The following is a 20,894-nucleotide window of genomic DNA, read 5'->3' on the forward strand; positions in this document are numbered from 1 at the left end:
AGATGACTGGCAATGCAGGGCGGAGGCTCGTGACGTTATGGTGACGCCCCGCTTGTGATGTCACGGCCACGGCCCCTAAATGCAAGTCTATGGGAGGGGGCGTGACATCTGTCACGCTCCCTCCCATAGACTTGCATTGAGGGGGCGTGGCCATGATGTCACAAGCCTCCGTCACTGCACCTGATGCTTTAAACAAACGCCAGGTGCAGCAGGCAGAGCGCGGGGGTCTCCAGCGGCAGGACCCCCGCGATCAGATATCTTATTCCCTATCCTTTGGATAGGGGATAAGATGTCTAGGGGCGGAGTACCCCTTTAAGCAATTCAGGCCCACATGAAGTAGAATTGGACCTGTTGAGATGTTATCTAAAAAAAACTTGGAAGAACATTTCACCTTCCAGTAAGTTTAGCAAGGTTTCCTCAATACTGATGAATACTATAAAAAATGTAAAGGTAATGAACTTTATATAGACATGTTCCAAATACCACCCATTGTATGCAAACCATATTCTCCATTGTTGTGTTAATCCATTCAGTGATGTGTTTTGCCGTTCAGATCAGGATGCCATGAAAGTAATATGGTGCTATTATTTTACACAGAAGGAAACACCTCTTGCCAATGCTGCTTTCTGGGCTGCTCGTAAAGGGAACCTGGCATTACTCCAGCTGTTGTTGAACAGTGGTCGTGTCGATGTGGACTGCAGAGACAGTGTATGCCAAGAATTTCAGATCATTATCTTCATCATCAGAATGGCACAGTGGCCAGACAACAGGCCTGTTATTATTCCTCCAGCGTCAATATTATTCTATGGTTTAAACAAGCCTCTAGGATGTTGTAAGGGATTTGTGGTTTATGTGTTAAGAAATGCAAAGTGTAATCTAGTAACAGAACAAAAGTAACAGCTAAACAGCCACTGAATATTCTATTTATGGTCCAGGACACTCCAAGGCAGAATGCATTCCATCTTAAAGGCTCTCTTAAAGGGGTACTCCACCCCTAGACATCTTATCCCCTATCCAAAGGATAGGGGATAAGATGTCTGATCGTGGGTTCCCACCGCTGGGCACCCCCGCAATATAGCATGCGGCACCCACCTGTTTCTTGTCCGGAAGCGCTGGAGGGTCTGGGTTGCGACCACGGGAACGGAAGTCCGTGACGACACGACTCCACCCCCGTGTGACGGCCATCACGCCCCCTCACATAGACTTGCATTGAGGGGACGGGGCGTGATCTCACACTGGGGTGGAGTCGTGACATCACGGACTTCCATTTCCGTGGTCGCGACCCAGATCCTCCAGCGCTTCCGGACAAGAAACAGGTAGGTGCCGCATGCTATATTGCGGGGGTCCCCACCGGGACAAGATGTCTAGGGGTGGAGAACCCACCAAGATAAGATGTCTAGGGGTGGAGTATCCCTTTAAAATGCTTTGTCTCTTTCCTCATGCACGGAGCGGGAGCTGTGTCAACCACCGTCAGTGATACGCTGTATCTCCAGCTCTCCCATAGGGATGTGTGGAGGTGGCGTGTCGGCCACCGCTCCGTGCAGAGGTCAACACAGCTCTGTGCACTGAGCAGTGTCCGCTCTGTGCATGGGGTGAGCCGGGGCACTGGGCAGGAGATAGCAGGTGTTCCAGTGGTCAGACCCCCAAGATCAGGCACTTATCCCCTATACTGTACTATACTATTCAGTTCAGTACTGAAGTACAAGTTTAAGTTTAAGAGATGTTGTCCGGGATCGGCAAGACATGGCTTCTTTCTTCTAGAAAAAGTGCCATATATGTCTATTAATTGTTTCTGGTATTGCAGCTAAGCTTCACTGAAGTCAATGAGCCAATACCACACACAATCTATGACAGATGTGGCACAGGTTGGAGATGAAAGGGACCATATTATTTTTAATCCTGTACAGACACTTTACAGATGAACAGCATGTACTATATTAAAGAGTGTCAGCTTGTAGTCTGTTACAAATGAACAGCTAACAGAATTGCAGATGTCAGACACTTCCAGAGAAACATCTTCACTAAAAAAAAGTTATACTTAATGTAAGTAGGGATGCATGTATAACTAGGATTTAAAAATAAAATAAAAAAATAAATCTATTTTTAAATATCCTCTTAGATCATGTTAAAGGCATTGGACACCTTTGAAAAAATTTTATTTGGGCTTTTTACTATAGCACAATAAAACATTTTCCATATGTCTTTATTAAAACTTCTGTTTACTTTCAGTTTTACAACCTCTGCAATGTGTTGTATATGCTTCATTTTCTCTCTGTGCTAGTCACAGCCTATATGATGCCTTACTGCAGACTACCTTGTACCTGCTCTTCTTTCTCTTCAATGAATTTAAAATATTTTGCATCCAGAAAACAAATCAATAAAAAAGTTCAGTACAAAAGTGTCCACAGCCTTTAAGCCTGCTATGCATGTTAGAAATATGTTGGGTCAAACCTGTCATTTTCAGTATGACTAGCTGAACTTCTAATGTGTATTAGCCTCCCGACTCTTCTCAAATGGCAGATGTCGGGGGTGAAAAAGATCAGGCATGTTGGATTTCAACCATCCTATCCTTTTTTCTCAGGGAAATAAGCTGCCACAAAAGGAGTCTGGCAGAGGCTCTCCCCCACTACATGCAGGGTCTGCCACTCTGCTCAGTTTTGGTTTGATTAGCAAATTGGAGGCAGCCACATAAAGACATCAGGGAGGGCAGTGGAAACAAACCTGAATTTGAGGTCATTCAGCATGTATGACTTATAAAAAAAAACCTGCTGTTTAATGCTCTTAAGGGAAGAGTCCAGGAGGTGGGAACTTCTTGTTCTGTGTACAGAACTCACTGTATTAAGTGCTTTCCCAGACCCCCAACCCTCCCTGCAGCCATGATTGACAGTTCTTACATTTTTGTGAGTGAACGATAGAACTATTGATCATAGCTAAGGGGAGGGGCTAGGAAAGAATTTGTACCAGAATTTGCGCCAGAATTAAGAAAAACACGACTAACTCTTCACTTTACTGAGAGAACCTGAGAGGGGCATGGTTGTATGGGAAAAGGGGGCATGGTCACAAAAAGGGTCATGTTCCCGACATTTTCACAAAAACCCAACATATTTACTAAGGTTTCCACAAAAAATGGCCCTTATTTACTAAGAGTGGAGTGTAGATTTCTTTGTGGGTTTGCCAGGGTTTGCCAGATTGCTGTTCCGACCTTTTTTTTCCATGGTATTTACAAATTTACTCCGCTTTTGGAAACTTTATACATGCTTAAAGTGTAGAGTTTTCAGAAAAGACGATTAATTTTAGATGAAATGTAGGGAACACGCCCTTTTCCCGAAAACCACGCCCATTTTGTAGGTTTTTTTTTTCTCACTCTGAGTGATTCTGATTCTGTTGGCCCTTATTTACTAAGAGTGCTGTGTAGGTTTCTTTGTGGGTTTTAATTCCCTACAATTTATTTTCCACGGTATTTCCTAAGCTTTCCCTACATTTTGCACTTTTCCCTAAATATTAAATTTTTTACACCTGCTCTGATCTGTCGGGTTTTCCTCAGCTCAAATCCACCACATTTTCTGTGGAAACTTTAGTAAATATGTTGGTTTTTTGTGAAAATGTTGGGAACATGCCCTTTTTCAGTGACCACGTCCCCTTTTCCTGACGGACACGCCCCTTTTTGGGTTTTCTTAGTAAAATAGAGAGTTAGTCGGATTTTTTTCAGTTGTGGAGCAAATTTTGGAGCAGACAGAATTTCTGGCGCAATGCGCCAGAATCTGGTGCACAACCTGACAAAACATGTTGGGTTTGCAATAGTAAATGAGGGCCATTCTGTCTCAGGGTCCGTGCGACAAAATTTAGGCAAACAACCTGACAAAATGAGTCGGAATCCTGTTAGTAAATGAGGGCCATTGACTAAGGTTTCCAAAGACATTGGCCCTGATTTACTAAGAGTGGAGTGTCGGTTTCTTTGTGGGTTTTAATTCCCTACATTTTTTTTCCACTGTATTTACTAAGGTTTCCCTACATTTTCCACTTTCCCTACATTTTGCTTTTTTTACACATGCTCTGATCTGTCTGGTTTTCCTCAGCTCAAATCCACCACATTTTTTGTGGAAACGTTAGTAAATATGTTTGTTTTTTTTGAAAATTTCGGGAAAACGCCCCTTCTCAGAGACCACGCCCCCTTTACCCTGCGGTCACGCCCCTTTTTCAGGTTTTCTTGGCAAAATGGAGAGTTAGTCGGGATTTTTTCAATTCTGGTGCAAATTCTGTTGCACAATCTGGTGCAGACAGAATTTCTGGCGCAATGCGACAGAATCTGGTGCAGGAAGAGACAAAACATGTCGGGTTTGCAATAGTAAATGAGGGCCATTGTGGTGGATTTCAGCTGAGGAAAACCCTACAGATCAGAGAAGGTGTAAAAAAAAGCAAAATGTAGGGAAACCTTAGTAGATACTGAGAAAAAAAATTGTAGGGAATTAAAACCCACAAAGAAACTGAAAGGGGTCGGAGTCTGATGACAGAGCCTGACATCCTTTTGTTACTATTAGGCACTGGGAGATTTAAAGAGTCAGACATGTGATCACCAAATTTAAGTAACAAAATACATGGATGCAGCTGTGATGGGGAAAAAACTAATCACGCTGTATGACTAGTAATAGTGAGTGTGCTTGATATGAGCATGAAAGAAAAAACTAAGACAACCCAGAGTGCTTCTTGAAGTTCTAATACATGGATTGCATGAGCTATAACATTTCGCGATGATATGAGATTCCAACTTTCTCCTTGGATGGAAAACCATGGTCATTTATTATAACAATATGGAAAAAAAATTCAAATACACTTCTTTTATAATCTAGATAGAATCTTGATGCCCTTCACATTCCCAGCTACATTAGATTGTGATCCCATCTTAAAATAGTCTCATACTTTCCTCAGATGATTCCTGCCTCGTATGTTCTCCTGTAAAATGAGTAGCTTGCAGAATTGCAGGATAACTGGCATGCTCTCACAAATACCTATTGGAATGGAAAAAGAAAAGTTCTGGCTTAGAACATGTTTTTCATGAGTCACACAAATTCTCTGCCATGGAAACTTTCTCCACCCCTCCAATCTCATTTCTTCTTGTTATCATCTCCTACTTTGTGTGATGAGTTTTACTATAGCTGTCTTGTTCCTTCTCAGCCGACTGACAGCAAAGTGTCTACGGAAAAAAGTACTGCTGATAATATATTTACTGCCTTTCTGAGTACCCCGCAGGATGTGAGGAGACATGAGCCATATCATTCCATGCATTTTTTATAATATCCCAAGATTTTAGAAATCAAATTTATTTTTGGATATGCAGATGGAGAAATGCAAGAAAATGGAGCATTCACCAGGTCCTTAATAGAGAAGACTTCTTTATTTCATCCAGACATAGTTGGCGTTCTCGTGGAGTGCGGGAGAGTGGACAGGAACAAGGGGGGTGGGGGAGTGGGATGGGCGATCGCCCATCCCACTCCCCCATCCCCCTTGTTCCTGTCCACTCTCCCGCACTCCACGAGAATGCCAACTATGTCTGGATGAAATAAAGAAGTCTTCTCTATTAAGGATCTGGTGAGTGCTCCATTTTCTTGCATTTCTCCATCTGCATATCCAAAAATAAATTTGATTTCTAAAATCTTGGGATATTATAAAAAATTCATGGAATGATATGGCTCATGTCTCCTCACATCCTGTGCTGCCTAATATGGGGGAATCTATGTGCTGCCTAAAGGGGGATCTAACTATGTGATGCCTAAAGGGGGGCTCTATGTGCTGCCTAAAGGGGGCTAAAGCACGTTATTCCAAAGAATTTAGGAATAATAGGTGATTTGTGCCCTTTATGGATTAAAACCAGACTCTGCATCAACTATGTAATATTCCATGGGAGTTTTGCCATGGATCCCCCTCCAGCACGCCACAGTCCAGGTATTAGTCCCCTTGAAAAAACTTTTAAATCACTATTGTGGCCAGAAAAAGTCCCTGTGGGTTTTAAAATTCACCTGCCCATTGAAGTCAATGGCGGTTCGCCGATGCGCGAACATTTGCGGAAGTTCGCGTTCGCCATTCGCAAACCGAAAATTTTATGTTCGCAACATCACTAGTAGTGAGTGCACTGCCTGTATAACAGTGTTTAACGTTGTGTCCCCTCAAAATAACTCAACACACAGCTATTAAGTCTAAACCTCAGCAACAAAATTGAGTACACCGCTAAATGTCCAAATTTGGCCTAACTACCAATTATCCCTCCCTGGTGTCATGTGACTTATTAGTGTTAGAAGGTCTCCAGTGTGAATGAGGAGCAGGTGTCTTAAATTTAGTGTTATCGCTCTCATATTCTCTAATATGGATGTTTAACATGGCACCTCACGGCAAAGTACTCCCTGAGGACCTGAAAAAAAAAAGAATTGTTGCTCTGCATAAAGATGGCCTAGGTTATAAGAAACTGAGCTGCAACGCAGTGGGCAAGACCCTGCCCTGTATGCTCAGTGTTATATTCAGAGGTTGTCTTTGGGAAAAAGACCAAAAGAGCTGTCAGCATTGCTGCAGAGGTTGGGGGTGGGGGGGAGTGCAGCCTGTCATTGCTCAGACCATACGCAGCACAGTGCATCAAATTGTTCTGCATGGCTGTCAGCCTAGAAGGAAGCCTCTTCTAAAAATGATGCACAAAAAAAGCCCCCAAACTATTTGTAAATAAGTAGACTAAGGGTGTGGATTGCTGGAACCATGTCCTGTGGTTTGATGAGAACCAGATAAACTTTTTTGATTCAGATGGTGTCAAGTGTCTGAAGGCAACCAGCTGAGGAGTACAAAGGCAAGTGTGCCTTGCCTACTGTCAAGCATGGTGGTGGGATTGTCATGATCTGGGGCTGCTGGTACTGGAGAGCTACAGTTTATTGAGAGAACCATGAATGTCAACATGTACTGGGACATACAAGCAGAACATGATCCCCTCCCTCCAGAGACTGGGTCACAGGGCAGTATTCCAACCTGATAACAATCCCAGACACACTTCCAAGACCACCACTGACTTGCTAAAGAAGCTGAAGGTAAAGGTAGTAAACTGGCCAAGCTTGTCCCCACCCCAGACCTAAACTCCATTGAGAATCTGTGGGGCAACGTCAAACGGAAGGTTGGGAAGCTCAAGATCTCTAACATCCACCAGCGTGATGTCATCATATTGGAGTGGAAGAGGACTACAGTGCCAACCTGTGAAGCTCTGGTGAACTCCATGCCCAGAGGCTAAAGACAGTGCTGGAAAATAATAGTGGCCACACAAAATATTGACACTTTGGGTCCAATTTGGACATTTCCACTTAGGGCTGTACTCACTTTTGTTGCCAAAGTTTAGACATTAATGGCTTTGTGTTTTGTTACTTTGAAGGAAAACAACATTAAACACTGTAATACAGGCTCTGTACTCATTACTTTACATCGTAGAAGAGGGTAATTTCGTCAGTGTTGTCACATAGATACAGAATAAACGAGCAGACACACAGGGATTTGCGAGTTGCGCGCACATGAGGCACAGAAGGAGGCACATTCTAGGGACAGTCGGTAGCACATCCGCAGCGTCAAATAAGCTGTGGATGCGCTATGTGTGACTCTACCCTAATACATTATTAACAAAATTGTGAGTAGTGTACTCACCTATATGAACTACTGTAAGTCCTTAGTGTATGCATACCACTGTCAGATACCACTGCAGATTTCAGCTTTCTGGACTCCTGTGAAAATTAGTGATATGGCTGTTTATGTTATATTAGGATAAAATATATGTATTTCCGTACTTTGTGTGACATCTAAAGCCTGATATTTTATCCCGGTATTTGTGAATTCAAATAGCTTTGAAAGAAAAAGAGATCTTAGTTCACTGCCACCTAAACTTTAGATAATGCAGTAACTTATTCAAATATTATATTACACAAAGTATATACCTGAGCTTTGTAATACCTTAATCCATGCAGTATTTTCTAATCCACTATTAAAAAAATAATATTACATTAAAAAACTTTGAATTATTATTCAGCCTACATATAAAGTTACCAATATGGAAATCTATTGCCTTTTCAGCAAGATAACAATGTTTTATGTAGTCTTTTTGTCATCTCGTATTCACAGACAGGCACTACAGCTTTGATGGTGGCATCGTATGCAGGACATGTACAATGTGTACGAGAGCTTGTACTACAAGGGGCAGATATTAATCTCCAGAAAGATGTAGGTATATCCTATGTTTAAGTGTTTCTACATAAATATTATTGAGATGAACAAATTAAAGAAATATAGAATTGTGAGTCCATGTGAGAGGACTTTTTGAATAATTCTTGTACATTTAAAGGGGTACTCCGGTGCTAAGACATCTTATCCCCTATCCAAAGGATAGGGGATAGCATGCCTGATCGTGGGGGTCCTGCCGCTGGAGACCCCCGTGATCTTGCACACATCACCCTGTTACAATCAGTCCCCGGAGCATGTCCGTTCCGGGTCTGATTACTGGCGATCACGGTGCCGGAGCATTGTGAGGTCACGGCTCCGCCCCCTGTGACATCACGCTCCGCCCCCTCAATGCAAGCCTATGTTAGGGGGCGTGACAGCTGTCACACCCCCTTCCATAGGCTTGCATTGAGGGGGACTGATTGTAACGGGGTGCTGTGTGCAAGATCACGGGGGTCCCCAACGGCGGGACCCTGTGATCAGGCATTTTATCCCCTATCCTTTGGATAGGGGATTAGAGGTCTTAGCGCAGGAGTACCCCTTTAAATGCTATTCCTGCTGATCTTTGGTGCCAGCTATAGTTTCTTCCCATTGTCTTGCAGACTGGTGCTACTGCTTTGTTCTTCGCTGCCCAACAAGGTCACAATGAGATTGTAAAATTCCTTTTTGAATTTGGAGCATCTACAGAATTTATTACAAGGGTAAGGGGTATTTTTCTTAAAGACTATAAGATCATTTCCTCATAGTTCTCCAAAACTTGATAATTGTTCTTTTTCGGTGGTGTAATATTAAATCAGATTGAACTGCAGTCACACTTTTAGTTGTCGTGTCAAAAATATACATACCCTGGGATCATAATGCACACATGCAAAAAACATATTGTATAGGTAGAAAAGCTAACTATATTTTTCATATAATGTTTGCATTTTGTTTCTGAGGTCTCTTAAAGAGGTACTCCGCTGGAAAACATTTTTTTTTTAATCAACTGAGGCCAGAAAGTTAAACAGATTTGTAAATTACTTCTATTAAAAAAAATCTTAATCCTTCCAGTACTTATCAGCTGCTATAGGCTCCATAGAAATGTATTTTCTTTTTGAATTTCCTTTCTGTCTGACCACAGAGCTCTCTGCTGACACCTTTGTCCATTGTAGGAACTGTCCAGAGTAGGAGCAAATCCCCATTGCAAACCTATCCTGCTCTGGACAGTTCCTGACATCGAAAGAGGCATCAGCAGAGAGCACTGTGGACAGACAGAAAGGAAATTCTAAAAGAAAAGAACCTTGCTGTGCAGCGTATAGAAGCTGATAAGTACTGGAAGGATTAAGATTTTTAAACAGAAGTAATTTACAAATCTGTTTAAAGAATACCTGTCACAAAGTGTCCCTTGTGTAATTATCATACACTTTCCCATTCACGTGCTTTTAAAATTATCAACATCAATTTTTAAAATGTAATATAAAAAATGGCCACTATTGGGCTCTGTTCTGTTCCCTGCCATAATTAATACAGTGAGTTCGGTCTCCTTCCATCCTGGCTGGAGACCGAACCCAGGAAGTGTTTCTCTGCACGGAGCTTGATTGACAGCTGCACAGAAAGTGAAAGCTCCACAGATTCTCACAGAAAGCCACACAGACTGAAAGCTGAAGGAGAGCCTCACTGAAATCTGCACATTCTGGAACATGAGGTCTTCTATTCATTACAATGCTGCAACAATGTGAGGGCGGAAGTGGTCCCCCAGCAGGCTTCAGTGATGCTATGCCTGCTGGGAAATGATACACAGCTTTTTAAAGCTCTGAAATAGTTTTTGAGCGCAGAAGGGGTGTTAGGAGTAGTTAGGGAACTAGTTGAGAACAGTTTATTTGGTAAAAGGTACTCTTTAACTTTCTGGTACCAGTTGATTTAAAAATGTTTTTTTTTTCAGCGGAGTGCCCCTTTAACCATACATATTTGAAAAGGTACTTAAGTACATATGTGCTAAATGTGTGATTTAAAAGGAGCAAGTTTCATAGAGAGTAAATGTAGGTGCAGTCGATGATACCTGCTGCTTCTTCTTTCACCCGAAGACAAGGGAGCTTAATTCTTGTGATTAGTGGGGTCAGTTGGACTCCCAATAATCTGCTAGCCACAGGATAGGTGATAGCTTTCAATCTTGGGAAACCCTATTTAAGTTTGTAATAGGAACACTATGTAGCATTGTACATAATGTTACCACATAGGCAGATGTTTCTGTGCAGCCATACACCAAAAATACTGTATTTCTCCCATCACAAATTTTGTATGATAAAGTCTTAGTATTATCTTAGTATTATTAAAATAAATAATACCACCCCATGATGACCAACTATTACCAGCAAACACCAGGTGGGTAAAAAGGTGGTCATCCACAGTTTGCTTTCCATGTTCTATTAACCCCTTGAGGACTCAGGGTTTTTCCATTTTTGCACTTTAGTTTTTTCCTTCTTACTGTTAAAAAATCATAATTCTTTCAATTTTGCACCTAAAAATCCATATGATGGCTTGTTTTTTGCTCCACCAATTCTACTTTGTAATGACATCAGTCCTTTTACCCAAAAATCTATGGCGAAACGGAAAAAAAAATCATTGTTAGACAAAATTGAAGAAAAAAAGCCATTTTGTAACTTTTGGGGGCTTCCTTTTCTATACATTACATTTTTTGGTAAAAATGACACCTTATCTTTATTTTGTAAGTCTATATGATTAAAATGATACCCTACTTATTTAGGTTTGATTTTGTCGTACTTCTGAAAAAAATCATAACTACGTTACATGCAGGAAAATGTATACGTTTAAAATTGGCATCTTCTGACCCCTATAACTTTTTTATTTTTCCGGTTATGGGGCCGTATGATGGCCCATTTTTTGCGACGTGATCTGAAGTTTTTAGCCTTACCATTTTTGTATTGATCGGACTTATTGATCATTTCTCATGATATAAAAAGTGACCACAAATACGCTATTTTGGACTTTGGAATTGTTTTGCGCGTACGCCATGCGGTTTGATTAACGTTATATTTATTATAATTCGAACATTTCCACACACAGCGATACCACATATGTTTATTTTTATTTACACTGTTTTTTTTTTTAAATGGGAAAAGGGGGGTGATTCAAACTTTTATTAGGGGAGGGGTTAAATGATCTTTATTTACTTTTTTTCCCCACTTTTTTGTGCAGTGTTATAGCTCCCATAGGGGGCTATAACACTGCACACACTGATCTTTTACATTGATCAATGGTTTCTCATAGGAAACCATTGATCGATGATTCAGCCGCTTGACTGCTCATGCCTGGATCTCAGGCACTGTGCAGTCATTCGGCGATCGGACGACAGGAGGCAGGTAAGGGGACCCTCCTCATGTCCTACAGCTGTTCGGAATGCCGCGATTTCACCACGGCGGTCCCGAACAGCCCCCTGAGCTAACCGGCAGCACTTTAGTTTCACTATAGACGTGGCAATCAACTTTGAACGCCGCATCTAAAGGGTAAATAGCACACAGCACTGCGATCAGTGCGGCATGCTATTAGCCAAGGGTCCCGGCTGTTGTTAGAGGCGCTGTGGCCCCGCATTATAGAATGGGAGTAGACTCAGGACATACAGATACACCATGAGTCCTTAAAGGGTACCTCTCATCAAAAAATCTTTTGATATATTATAGATTAATGTATGCAGAATAACTTCACAATTGCATGTTATTAAAAAATATGCTTCTTTCTATTTAATTTTCCACTTTGAAGAAATGACCACTAGGGGTCTCCCTACCAGTCCTGGCAGCAAGCATTTCAGACTCATGCTGGAGTCCTAAACACTACGAGCTGCCAGTCTGCTTTGTTCACAAAGGAGAACACTCAGAGCTGCCAGCCTGCTTTGTTCACAGCCTGTTTGGCTGTGAACAAAGCAGGCTGGCAGCTCTGAGTGTTTAGGACTCCAGCATGAGTCAGAAATGCTTGCTGACAGGACTGATCGGGAAAAATACAATAGAAAGAAGCATATTTTTCATTAACATGCTATTGGAAAGTTATTCAACATTCATTAATCTAAAATATATCAAAAGTTTATTTGATGAGAGGTACCCTTTAAAGGGGTTAAGGAAGTTAGAAAACCTTTACACCTGTTCTCAGTTAAAACATCCAAAATTACAAGACAACAAATTGGTAAAATCACCAGAGAAATCATGTAACTGAATACTCCAAAGAAATGACATTATTAGGAATAGTATCATTGAGTCTAAGTGTGCGTTCACACATGCATATTTTTGCTTCTTCAATGGGGAGCAAAATCTCCGGAAGCAAATCTGCAGCAGAAAATATGCACATGTGGGCGCAGCCTAACTCACTAAAACAGTAACAGATGCTTTCTAAAATGCATCCAGACAAGACTTTCCTTTATTTGTTATTCTCAGTCACAACCATATTTGTGTAGCATAAACTTTTACAAACTTGACGGAATCACTTTGCTTTTTGATCCTGCTTGAACAAGTTGCTGGTGCATGTGGGTCGATGCAGAAACCCTGTAAAAATAAATAACAGGCTGCCTTGTTCTACAAGTTGGTAACAAGTCAATATGTTAAGTGTTATGAAAGGAGATGGAATCCATTTGGTGTTGAATCTGTGCTCAGCGAGTGCCTGGCACCCATTCAGAAAAGTGCTGACTTGGCTTATTGGTACGTTACGGTTTAATGCACACGTTTATTTCAGGATAGTGAAAGGGCATCTAAGGCTGGATTTCAAGTACTAGCTTGAAGATATTTACATCATGCCCAGGGTTCCTTATACCAGAAAACTGTCGAAAAAGAACTGTTTTATTTCTGTTGGAAAGACTGTAACTCTACTTAGGAATATTCAGTGAATTTTAATCAGCTTTAAAATCTGCAATCTATTAAAACTATTGGCCGAGCCAGACCTGATTCAAGGTTCCCAAGTATGGAGATGAGACACTTTAAAGGGTTGTACGCAAAATACAACCTAAGCACAATTTTCATATACAGTAAAACCTCTGTATAACAGAACACCCTTTAATTCAGACCAGATCTTTTTTTTTGCTAGATTTTTTGTCCCATTATGTTCAGTTTCTGACTAGAATGATCTCTGTTTGTTGTAAATTTTTACAAATATTCTTGTTTACCTTCAGACGCTGAAAACCAGTCCTGTTCTTGTCTTCCTCACACAGCAGCAACTTGTTACAGGGCATTATAATAGATTACATTAAAGAGTACATGTCATAATCTTGATACATTTTTAAATCCTCCCAGTTCACTCGCCCCATCATCCCTGCCTTTATTTATATTATTGTTTAGTTTTCTACCTTGATATTGTGCTGCATATTCTGATTAACCTCAGTGAGCTCCACAGACTGGGAAGGGGCGTTCCCTAGCAGGCGTGACATCATCTGAAGCCATACAGGGGAGAACTTCCTCCCTTACTCTGGTATGCTGCTCTGAACACACAGCCCAGTGCAGTTCAGTGTGTGTGATAGGCTGTGATTGGCTAATTAGAAAAGAAATTCAATCCATAATATATTACATTTCATTGATGGTGACTTGTACTATTTAAACTCACAATGGGTTGCTATCGGTGATACATTGGCCATACAGATTCTATTCAATAAAGCAAACAGATGTCTTGTAGATGAAACATTGGAACAGAAAAAGGATTTTGGAAAGATGTATAACATTTCATTTTGCAATGATTACAATTAAATTACATGAAACTAGGCAGCACTTTTCAGAAGTCACTATGAAAGCCCCCATTTACATATATTCTTTTAGCCAATTACATTTTGTGCCACTACACATTTGCCAGGTAAATGTACACCCACTGTACACCGGGCACAGGACGGCTGCAGCCAATCACTGGCCTTAGCAGTCATGTGCAACAACAACTGGCCAGAAAACTCTTTCAAGGTCCATTTAGGAAACTACTTTTTTTCTGACTTTCTGACAAATAAGAGTTGCTTTCTAATAAGATTTGTTTCCCTGCACTCATCAATGAGGAAGTTCTCATAGTATTTACAGTATACAGTACTTTACAGGGCCCATGAGCTTAAAGGGTACCTCTCATCAAAAAAACTTTTGATATATTATAGATTAATGTATGCAGAATAACTTTACAATTGCATGTTATTAAAAAATATGCTTCTTTCTATTTAATTTTCCACTTTGAAGAAATGACCACTAGGGGTCTCCCTACCAGTCCTGGCAGCAAGCATTTCAGACTCATGCTGGAGTCCTAAACACTACGAGCTGCCAGTCTGCTTTGTTCACAAAGGAGAACACTCAGAGCTGCCAGCCTGCTTTGTTCACAGCCTGTTTGGCTGTGAACAAAGCAGGCTGGCAGCTCTGAGTGTTTAGGACTCCAGCATGAGTCAGAAATGTTTGCTGACAGGACTGATCGGGAAAAATACAATAGAAAGAAGCATATTTTTCATTAACATGCTATTGGAAAGTTATTCAACATTCATTAATCTAAAATATATCAAAAGTTTATTTGTGAGGGGTGCCCTTTAAATCTGTCCAGTGTATAAAGTCTGCGCTATTCCTTTACCCTGACTCTTGCAGCTAATGCTCCATAAGCTGCAGGAAATAACATTTCTAGATTAATTTTAGGAATTTGTTGGGATAAGTTTAGAATATTGCAATGTAATGCTGAATGGAAAGTGTCGCTTGTGAAGAAAGAAAACCGGAAAATATTTAAAAAAAAATTAATTTAAATCTAACTCTGCAGCTTTTTTCAATCTACAGAATAGAGCCTTTTTCAACTGGTTTGCTGCAGCACATCTGGCACTTACTGGCCAATCACAGGAATGAAGGGAAACTATCCCCAGAATAAATGGAACGCACAGCACATGAACAGCCAGCACTCCATTCATTCTCTATGGGGCTTCCAAACATTGCCAAGCGCTGAGCTGTGCCCAATAGGAATCAGTAATAAAAATGTATTACAGGAAATAAATGTATTTAATTATTATTTGGTGCTACATTTCATATTGATTTCTGTACCTTTGAGCTGTGCAGCCCTAGACATGCGCCTGGTTTAGTTACATGGAAACAATATCATATTTTAAAGTGAAAATTAACAATACTATCAACATGAGATCAATGGAGCATTTTCTGACTGAATTTTATCCTAAATATGATACATAACTTCAGATTCCACCAGTATATTGGAATTAATTATATTAATTAACAGATTTTAATGTAATTTCATTGTATAATGCTTATTTGTGCAGCCGCTATGGGTATAGCCTGTGTCACAATATCAAGTATTCACTTGGTGTTTTTCTTTCCATAGGATGGAGGCACAGCATTGTTAGCAGCCTGTCAGCATGGACATTGCCGAGTCGCTGAAACTCTATTAAAAAATGGAGCCAACATGCATGACCAACTTTGTGTACGTACTACTGAACCAATGGTCACTGTGCATTTCTATAAATGACTGTGTAGAAAACACAATAAAACTATAAATATGTCCTCTAAAACCAAGAAAAAAAATATTTAAATGACAAATGTTTTGTAAAAAATCAGAAGGCATTCAATAATTTGGTCTGAATACATTAAAAAGAATTTAATACATTTTTAATAAAAAGTATATAGTATAGAATTTTTGTAAATAAAATGATGAATAAAGGTTATAATGGGCATTATTCGGTTAAAGTTAACTTTGTATTCAACCTCAACTGTTTTAATTTAAACCTCTAAACTACTCTAATATTACATTTAAACTACCATAAATCTGATTTATGAACTAATCCATAAATAGTGCTTAACATTTGGCCCACTTTTCCAGCCTTAAAGGGATACTCTGCTGGAATTTTTTTTTTAATCGACCGGTGCCAGAAAGTTAAACAGATTTATAAATTATATCAAAAATATGGAGAGACTCCTGTCAATCTAATTACCAAGTCGACCTGGGCTACCCAATAAAGACACTTATACCCACAGTGTCGAAAAATATAAATAAATATATCAAGAAAAAATATTAGGGCTCAAGGTCAAGGACATTAAATAATAATAGTTTTATTAGTAATTATGTTATGCACAATAAAATGTTAATTAAATGGGATAGTGGAGTCCGTGTTATACAGGGCCCTTGTGAAAACACGGCATCGACTATATATAATAATAAAATTGTGAGTACTAAAATATATGGATAAAATATAATTATATTGTGACCACCATATAATAATATAATAAATTCTCAATAAAATATATTCAATTCCTAAAAAATTCCAAGTTCATGAATATCAGCTCCAGAATCTAAAAGTCAGTTATTTTCCATAGAAAACCAGGTGCCAAAAGTGCTTCAATTAATAAAATGTTACGGTAGCAAATCACTTGGCAATTATAGGCATAAGTCTCAAGTATTGTAGCCAATAGCAACTGCCAATCTAGGTGATGTATAAGTCTCAAGTAGTGTAGCCAATAACAACTGCCAATCAGAGTTATGTAACCAATGGCAACCGTCAGTTTTCACTTATAGGCACCAGTTCCTTGCAACCAACAATGTTTCAGCAACAGCAGATTCTGTACTGTAATAAGCAATTGTCGGCAATAGATAATTTGTAGCGATGTATGCTACTTCTTTGCTTCTATGCTCCATAGGCTTATAATGGAACCCCTCTCCTGTTCCCTTTTTGTGCATGATCAAGCAGCCAGGCTGCAAAACAGTTGTTACCGGTGGACTCTTTGGAGATCATCATCTGCTGCATTCCCTGTACCTACCTTTAGTTATAAAGCATCCAAGTTTTTATACTTATTTTGTTTTAATTTTATTCATTGATATAGTGACATATTGACATATTGAATAATACAAAGCTTGTGATCACTTGCTGCCCCCATTGTGAATTCGAGCATATGCTCAATATCTTTTTCAATGTGTGAAAAAAATGGAATATTTGGAGGAATTTCACCTAAGACCCCAGCACTGGAAGGCAACTTTTCAAATAACCACCTTACACCACAATAGACTTAAGTATTGCTCCTTGAACAACCCTAGACTCATAGCTAACCAAGAATATTAAAGTGATTGTCCAATATTGTAAGGGCAAACTGTTGTGAACAGCCCAACCTTAGTAATAGAGGCCACGAGTCTATTTGTAATCAGTAGAACATCAAGGAACGGCCACAGAATAACCAGGGGTGCAAAAAAAACTATTGGAATAGATTGTGATACCATTGGATGATAAAGTAGGGAACCACATATATACCAATATACTGTATATTGATAAAACAAGTGGAGGATCCAAGTCTAAGACCTTTTTTTGACCCTAAATATGGTTTAAGAATGCAACAATTCTTATCACTAACCAGAAAGGTGTACGGATAAATTTCAGAATATACTTTATTATTTCAAATGGTATTTCCCTAACATACGTAACCCCTAAAGGACACAGCCCATTTAGACCTTAAGGACACAGCCAATTTTATTTTAGCGTTTTTGTTTTTTCATCCCAGCCTTCTAAAATCCATAACTATTTTATATTTCCATTCACAGACCCATATGAGGCTTGTTTTCTGTGTGACCAGTTGCACTTTGTAATGACATCACTCATTTTACCCTAAAATGTATGGTAAACCCAAAAAATAATTATTTGTGTAAGGAAATTTAAACGAAAGTCATAGTTTAGCAAATTGGGGGGGGGGGGGGGGGGGGGGGTCGTTTTCACGCTCTACACTTAAAAATTACATGTTTTCTTTATTCTCTAGGTCAATACAATTAAAATGATACCCATGGTTACATACATGTCTAATTTTGTACTGCTTTAAAAAAAATATCAAACTTTTTTTTTTTTTTTTTACAAAATCAGTACTTTTAACCCCTTAACGACGCCGGACGTAAATGTACGTCGTGGTGAGCTGGTACTTAACGCACCAGCATGTACATTTACGTCCTATACATAACCGCGAGCATCGGAGCGATGCTCGGGTCATTTGCGCCAGGTCCCAGCTGCTGATAATAGCCAGGGACCCGCCAGTATCCCGCAGATGTCCGCCATTAACCCCTCAGATGCCGTGATCAATACAGATCACGGCATCTGCAGCACTGCGGTCACTAATATGGATGATCGGATAACCGGCAGTGCTGCCGCGGCGATCCGATTATCCAGCATGGCAGCCGGAGGTCCCCTCACCTGCCTCTGCTGACTTCCACGGGTCTTCTGCTCTGGTCTGCGATCGAACAGACTAGAGTGGAAGATGACCGATAATACTGATCAGTGCTATGTCCTATGCATAGCACTGAACAGTATTAGCAATCGAACGATTACTATAAATAGTCCCCTATGGGGAAAAAAATTAGAAAAAACCCCCTCCCCCAATAAAAACGTAAATTATCCCATTTTCCCTATTTGAGCCAGAAAAAGTGTAAAAAAAATTATTTTTTTATACATATTTGGTATCGCCGCGTGCGTAAATATCCGAACTATTAAAATAAAATGTTAATGATACTGTACGGTGAACGGCGTGAACGTAAAAAAAAAGTCCAAAATAGCTGCTTTTTTTTATAACATTTTATTCAAAAAATAATAATAATAAAAAAATGTATTTAAAGTTTTATATAAGCAAATACGGTATCAATAAAAAGTAAAGATCATGTTGCAAAAAATTTGCCCCCATACCGCCACTTATACGGAAAAATGAAAAAGTTATAGGTCTTCAAAATAGGGGGATTTTAAACGTACTAATTTAGTTAAACAGTGTGGAGTTAAAGGTACAAGAAGTCTGTATCCTCAGCCTAAATTCACCTACTACTCCAGAACTCCTGCTTACGGAACGGTTATGTACGCATCTGTAATAGTGCAGTATTTCTATGGTAAGTGTAAGGATTGCCACATGTAGGCATGTATGCAGGGCCACCATCAGGGCAGTCCTGGCGGTACTGCCATCAGTGGCCTGGGCCAAATGAAACATAAAAAGGGGCCCCTTTCTTCCGGCTCTGCCCCCTTCCCTTGCACTCTCTTGGGACCCGGATGGCAGTCTGGGCCCTGAAACTTTTCATGATTTGGTCTGTTTCCCAAGAAAATACTTTTTTTTCAGGGCTTAAAAGTACAGTAGACCACAAGTGTAAAAGTAAATGTTGTGAAACAGACTAGTGGGCAGTGTGTAGCCTATTGAAGTGATTAAAGGGGTATTCCAGGGAAAAACTTTTTTTTATATATCAACTGGCTCCAGAAAGTTAAACAGATTTGTAAATTACTTCTATTAAAAAATCTTAATCCTTTCAGTACTTATGAGCTTCTGAAGTTAAGGTTGTTCTTTTCTGTCTAAGTGCTCTCTGATGACACCTGTCTCTGGAACCGCCCAGTTTAGAAGAGGTTTGCTATGGGGATTTGCTTCTAAACTGGGCGGTACCCGAGACACGTGTCATCAGAGAGTACTTAGACAGAAAAGAACAACCTTAACTTCAGAAGCTCATAAGTACTGAAAGGATTAAGATTTTTTAATAGAAGTAATTTAAAAATCTGTTTAACTTTCTGGAGCCAGTTGATAAATAAAAAAAAAGTTTTTTTCCTGGATAACCCCTTTAAGCCCCTTGAGGGTACACCACAGTATATGATACCCTTCCTTTATCTTATGCCTATATCCCGAAGTACTGTACACCACAGACACACTGCACTTTCCCCATGTGAACACAACCCTCACATAATACATGTGTACTACAGGTTGCATGGCTGTGAGTATAATCCAGGAAAAAAACTTTTTTTTTATTTATCAACTGGCTCCAGAAAGTTAAACAGATTTTTAAATTACTTCTATTAAAAAATCTTAATCCTTTCAGTACTTATGAGCTTCTGAAGTTAAGGTTGTTCTTTTCTGTCTAAGTACTCTCTGATGACACGTGTCTCGGGTACCGCCCAGTTTAGAAGCAAATCCCCATAGCAAACCTCTTCTAAACTGGGCGGTTCCAGAGACAGGTGTCATCAGAGAGCACTTAGACAGAAAAGAACAACCTTAACTTCAGAAGCTCATAAGTACTGAAAGGATTAAGATTTTTTAATAGAAGTAATTTAAAAATCTGTTTAACTTTCTGGAGCCAGTTGATAAATTAAAAAAAAAGTTTTTTTCCTGGATAACCCCTTTAAGCCCCTTGAGGGTACACCACAGTATATGATACCCTTCCTTTATCTTATGCCTATATCCCGAAGTACTGTACACCACAGACACACTGCACTTTCCCCATGTGAACACAACCCTCACATAATACATGTGTATGCAATGTATAATTTCTGCTTCTCACTGCAATCAAAGCTTCTGCCCCGAGGAGAGTTGGGTGACCTTAAATAACCGGAACAATAAATGCCTATAGAATAAACTACAATATTACCAGCATCTGCTAAGGAAAGCACCTGGGTGAGGTATAAGGAGTCTGCCAACAGAACTAATAATCTACCTACACTTGCAGATAAGTTTATTTTTAACTCCCGAATCCTGTACTAACATGAAGATGTAAAATAATGCTTGGTACAGCTGTGTCAGGCCTGCCTAACTTTTGTGCTTGAAGAATTTATACCCCAAAGAGTACAATACAGACAGGACATTACACATATCATACAGCTAAAAGTTATAGGATACCCGTCTTATTACTGTGTTCAAAGATTTCAGTCCCCCCTATTCCAAAAGTTGCCTACAATTATACTCACAGCCATGCAA

At 39.8% G+C, this 20,894-nt stretch overlaps 1 protein-coding gene across 5 annotated transcripts in view; it reads left to right on the forward strand.

Annotated features, from left to right (window-relative positions):
- The window catches only part of ANKRD29 (ankyrin repeat domain 29), a 101,719-nt gene that overhangs the window by 24,817 nt on the left and 56,008 nt on the right, over nt 1-20,894 (forward strand). For 2 of the 5 annotated variants that reach the window (XM_056521747.1, XM_056521746.1), the window contains exons 2-5: nt 598-708; nt 8,134-8,232; nt 8,832-8,930; nt 15,538-15,636. In XM_056521747.1, the coding sequence (XP_056377722.1) occupies nt 598-708; nt 8,134-8,232; nt 8,832-8,930; nt 15,538-15,636 (408 nt within the window). The remainder of the gene's footprint in view (nt 1-597; nt 709-8,133; nt 8,233-8,831; nt 8,931-15,537; nt 15,637-20,894) is intronic. The other 3 variants (XM_056521751.1, XM_056521750.1, XM_056521749.1) reach the window with 3 other exon arrangements.

The sequence above is a fragment of the Hyla sarda genome, chromosome 5 (assembly GCF_029499605.1).
Source record: "Hyla sarda isolate aHylSar1 chromosome 5, aHylSar1.hap1, whole genome shotgun sequence".
Classification (NCBI taxonomy): Eukaryota; Metazoa; Chordata; class Amphibia; order Anura; family Hylidae; genus Hyla; species Hyla sarda.